At 57.4% G+C, this 5,177-nt stretch overlaps 1 protein-coding gene across 1 annotated transcript in view; it reads left to right on the top strand.

Moving 5' to 3' along the window:
- Nucleotides 1-992, top strand: part of LOC103173395 (uncharacterized protein C1orf94) — a 2,223-nt gene extending 1,231 nt beyond the window's left edge. The window contains exons 3-4 of the mRNA XM_042344938.1: nucleotides 1-206; nucleotides 318-992. The exon at nucleotides 1-206 is cut by the window's left edge and continues 316 nt beyond it. Coding sequence (XP_042200872.1) covers nucleotides 1-206; nucleotides 318-992 — 881 coding nt within the window. The remainder of the gene's footprint in view (nucleotides 207-317) is intronic.
- The last annotated feature ends 4,185 nt before the right edge of the window (nucleotides 993-5,177 follow it).

The following is a 5,177-nucleotide window of genomic DNA, read 5'->3' as shown; positions in this document are numbered from 1 at the left end:
AAGGGCTCGGGGCGAAGGCCCTCAAAGCCAAGGACGGCTTCCGCTCGCCTAGGAGGGAAATGGGGCCGCAGGCTTTTGGCCTGGCCGAGGAGGAGACGAAGAGGGACTTGGAGAGCGTGGCGGAGGGCGAACGGGTGGCTCGGTCGCTCAGCCCTGAGCGTCAGGCCGGCACGGACGAGGATGTTTCGGGCCCCGGGCCCCTGGCGGCCGGGCGGACCAAGGAAGCCTTCCCTCCCTCCTCCTCTTCCTCCTCCTCTTCTTCCTCCTCCTCCTCCTCCTCTTCCTCCTCTTCCTCCTCTTCCTCCTCCTCCTCGCAGCTGGAGGCCGAGGCCTCCGGGATGGAGCGATCGCTCGTCTACCAGGAAAAAAACATGGCCGCCTCTGGCCTACTGCTTCCCGCTTCCACCTATGACTGCAACTCCAAGTACGGGGCGGGTCTCTACGCCAACCGCTTCCTGGGGGGGTCCCTGACCATGCCCAGCCGCCCCCCACTCATCAACTACCCTCCCCCTGTGCCCCCTGCCCCACCCGCTCCCCCAACCTCCAGCTACTCCCAGCACCAGGCTTTCTACCAGCCTAGGCCCCTCCGCATGGCCCACCAGCCAACCGCCTACCAGCAACAGCAACCCAGCTGCTTTGTGCGGCAAACCAACCCTTACAACTACAGCCAAATGGGCCAGGAATATGTCCCCCGTCAGACCTACATCCGGGCCACCTATGCCCCTCTGGTGGGCTACTGGTCGTTTGTGCCCGAATACTCCTACACGGCCCCCCGCAACGCCCCCAAGCCCCTAGCCCCGGGCGGGGGCAGCAACAACCCCCCTCCCATGGCCGGTGACGGCCCTCAGTGCCTCTTCCAGCCGGCCTACGGTTACGTGGACACCAACATGGCAGCCACCAGGTTTAACTCCGGACGATCGGGTCCCGTCTACAACAACAACAACTTCCAGATGTATTACCCGGCAGATGGTAGCGGCTACAACTATTGGTAGCCATTAGGCGCGAGGAGAGGGAGCCGGAGTGAGCCTGAGAGAGAACGAGAGAGAGAGAGAGAGAGAGGGGCATCAGGCCTTAGGCTTTAGGCCTCAGGTTAGGCCTCAGGCTTATGTCTCTCTCTATATAGGAACGCCAATCACAGCGTTGTTCAAGAAGCATTAAAATAGGAAGAAAATTCTTCCTTTAACCCTTACAGTGGAAGTGCAAAGGTCATCCACTGGAAATCTCTCCCAGGAACTTTCAAGCCCCGTCGTGTCCACTGCTACCGGTGGGAACGCAGGACCAGGAGGAGGCCATTCAGCCCCGCGAGCCTGTTCCGCCATTCGATGAGATCATGGCCGATCTGTACCTCAACTCCAATCGCCCGCCTTTGCCCCATATCCCTCGATACCCTGTGACCTAACAACCATCGGTCCACCTCAGTCTTGACGTTGTGAAGGGATTCAGCCATAATCCACAGCCTTTTGGGGTTTGGAGAGAGTTCCAGATTTCCACCAGCCTTTGGATGAATAAAATGGCTCCTAATTTCTCATACAATAATAAGAATCATAATAATAATAATAAGATAAGTCTCATTTCTTAGGACTCAGGCCTTGTGTCTCAGGCCTCACTGTGTTCTGGTCTCACCTGGTGTTACACATATCTTTATCTCACCCCCCCCACCCCACCCCACACCCCCCCACCCTCCTACCCTCTCTGCCCTCCAGCCTCCCCGACCCCCCCAATCCCACCCACCCTTGACCGTTCAGCGCCCCGGGACGTCCTCCCGCCGCGCGGGGCGCGGTGTAAATGTCATTTGGTACTGTATTAAAGATACAGACGCAGCTCCTGTTCTTGTGCTCAGCCGCCCTCCAGCCCCCCCCGTCCCCCCCGTCCCCCCGTCCCCCCCCCGTGCCCCCCCACCCCCCACCCCCCACCCCCCCCCGTCCCCACCCCCGGCTCGGAATGCCAGGCCACGGGATTAGGAGAGGGTTTTTTTTTTATATTAGAATTTCCTCTGATGTATCGTCCGCTAAATCCACTCAGATCCCATCTTATCTCTGCCCCGTCTGTCCTGCGCGCGCGTGTGTGCGCGCCCGTGTGCGCGTGTGTGCGCGCCCGTGTGTGACTGTGTTTGCGTATTGCGTTTCCCTGTGTTTGCTGGTGTTCAGTATTGTTATTAATAATAATAATCACAATAATAATAATAATGATCCCCGGCATTTGATACGCCGCCTTATCACGTCTTCGAGCCGTCTCGAAGCGCTTCACGGGATACAACCGTAAAGTGGAGTGACTGTGTATTTTGTGGGCGGCGTCCGCCACGACAGCGGTGGATCGAGTGACAAATTATTATTATTTTCGGAGGGATTATTGCCCCCGGAAAGCGATTCCGCCAATCGACTCACAACCGGGTTCCTACTGACTGTTGGTCAACCTCCCTCTGTGCAGTCTCTCCATCTCTCTCTCTCTCTCTCTCTCCCTCTCCCTCTCTCTCGCTCTACCTACGCGTCCCCGATATCGCTGAACCCAAAAAAAAACCTCGACGCAAGTCAGCGATCGATGCAGTGGGGTCCGAGGAGCCGCGCAGCTCGCGGCTGAACGCCGGAAACATTACAACGTTCCCTCGAGGTGTGTGTGTGTGTAAAAAAAACGCTTCTCTCCCTCTGTCTCTCTCTCTCTCTCTCTCTCCTTAAATATCCACGAAAAAAAACAACGTGGACGGACGCCAGGAGCCCCGCGCTCAGCCGCGAACCCGGCTTCGAGGTGTCTGCGCCCGGCCCGGCCCCGAGCGAGCGAGCGAGCGAGCGGGGCAATGACTTTGCGCTCTCCGCGGACATCCCATAACCACAACTGCCGATCCCCGACTCGCGTTTGCCCGGTTCCCATCTGCCGAGCCGCGGCTCGAGTCGGTAGAATTGTTTCTTTCCCGTAGGGTACAGTCGAACAACGGTCCCCGTGTACCGATACGGTGCCTTGTCAGCCTCGTCGAGACGTCTCGGAGCGCCTCACAGTGAAGCGTAGTGACTGTGTCTTCCACCGGCAGCCGATCGCGCACCGCGACGTCCCCACAAACAGTGGTGGATTGAGTGACCGAATTATGATTATTATTATTATGATGTTATTATTCATTTGCTTTTTGAATGGATTATTAGCCCCGGAAAAGCCATCCGACTAACAACCGAATGGGTAAATAGAGGCGCGTGTGTGTGTGTGCGCGCGTGTGTGTGTGCGTGAGTGTGTGTGCGTGTGCGCGCGTGTGTGTGTGTGCGCGTGCGTGTGTGCGTGTGAGTGTGTGCATGCGTGTGTGTGTGCGTGTGTGTGCGTGAGTGTGTGTGTGCGTGTGTGTGTGCGTGAGTGTGTGTGTGCGTGTGTGTGTGCGTGAGTGTGTGTGTGCGTGTGTGTGCGTGTGCGTGCGTGTGTGTGTGCGTGCGTGTGTGTGTGCGTGTGTGTGTGCGTGTGTGTGCGTGTGCGTGTGGAGTAACTTGCCTAAGATTTTGTCCCGCCCGAGATTCGGACCCGGGTCCTTTCGCTTGCGAGGCGAGCGCTCTAACCACTCAGAGCACGCACTCGCGCGCTCTAAAAAGCAAGTGCGTCGACGGTGGAGTGGAGGGTGGGGTGTGCGGGGGACGTGTGCGGGGGCGGGGGGGGGGGGTGTGAGGGTGGGGTGGGGGGGGGGGGGAGGCAGAAGGTCCGAGCCGGCCGAGCGAAGCCAATCACTGGCACAGGAAAGGTTTCGCTGAATCTTTATTGCTCTTCGGAATAAACAGCCGGGTTTCCCTCCGCATCGAGGGCGGGCGGGTGGGGTGGGGTGGGGGTGGGGGGTGGGGGTGGGGTCCCACCCACACAGAGACCAACCCCCCCCCCACCCCTGCTCTCTCCGCAACACCCAACACACACGCACACACACACACAGACCCTCACCCACTCTCTCTGGGCGATCGTGGTCACCTAAGTGTTAGAGGGTCCGGGGGAGGACATGTTATTATTGCACTCGGTCACGCAAAGAGAGAGAGAGAAAGAGAGAGAGAATGAACGTGCGGTATGTTCCTATGTCTCTTGACCCTCACACACGCACACGCACGCACACGCGCACACGCACTGAAGACATTAAGGTCGAAATAAAATGGCTTCCTCTTACGATGGGAAAGATCAGAAAACCGCTCCTCTATCTCACACCGCGATCCCCCCTCTCCTTCCTCTTCCTCCTTCCTCCCTCCCTCTCTCTCTCTCATACCCTTTCGCTCTCTCTCTCTCTCTCTCTCTCTCTCTGCGGGTCCCAGCACTCAACCCCCTCACATCCCCCCCCCCCCCGCCCCCCGCCCCCCCCTCCACACGCACACACACACACACACCAAGTACGGAACTGACTGAACTACCGATATAGGAATATGTTCAACATTTGCATTGACGGACAGATACGCACACACACAGACACGGACAATCACACCCTCTCTCCGCCCCACACCCCCAAGGGCAACGAGTTGACCCACACATGGACCTACCCCAGAGAGGACTAGCCTTCCCTTCCCCCCCCCAACCCCCTTCCCCCTTATTTGATGCCCAACTCCCATTTCCTCTGCTCAAATACTGGACTGGGGGTGAAAACCCTTTGGCGGCACGGAAAGAGGCCATTCGGCCCAGTGGGTTACAGCCTGAGGAAAGGCGAGGGCAACACCTGAGGTTGGACCTCAAACGCCAACCCAAATATGCAATGAAGAAGGAGGGAGGGGAGGAGAAGAGTGTTTGGGAGGGAGGGATGGAGGGATGGGGGACATCAACGAGCCAACACACTGCCCCAATACCTAGTTACACTTCCAACGAATAACACATCAACTCCCCACCCCACCCCACCCCCCACCCCCCCAAAAAAACCCCCATACATATGGAGAGGTGGAAGAAATGGCTGCCGTGGCACTTCCTGTCCCCAGCAACTTCCTGGGCACATTTCTGAAGAAGGAAGATGACACGAAAGAAAAAAAATGGCCGGACCTGATTATAGGGTTTCTTTTTTTCTCTCTCTCTCTCTCTCTCTCTCTCTCTACAGACACATTTGGAAGAAACAAATAGTCGCGAGGAACGGGAATCTTTCACCTTCGCTCAAAGGGTAAAGCGAGGTGAGGTGACGTTGTCCATTAAACAATTGGTTACAGTACATAAAACTCTACACAAAATTCTTCTTCACAGATCTACTCCTCTTC

The sequence above is a fragment of the Callorhinchus milii genome, unplaced genomic scaffold (assembly GCF_018977255.1).
Source record: "Callorhinchus milii isolate IMCB2004 unplaced genomic scaffold, IMCB_Cmil_1.0 Scaffold31, whole genome shotgun sequence".
Taxonomy (NCBI): domain Eukaryota; kingdom Metazoa; phylum Chordata; class Chondrichthyes; order Chimaeriformes; family Callorhinchidae; genus Callorhinchus; species Callorhinchus milii.
Note: the sequence above shows the minus strand (reverse complement) of the source record. Positions and strands in the feature narration are given on the sequence as shown.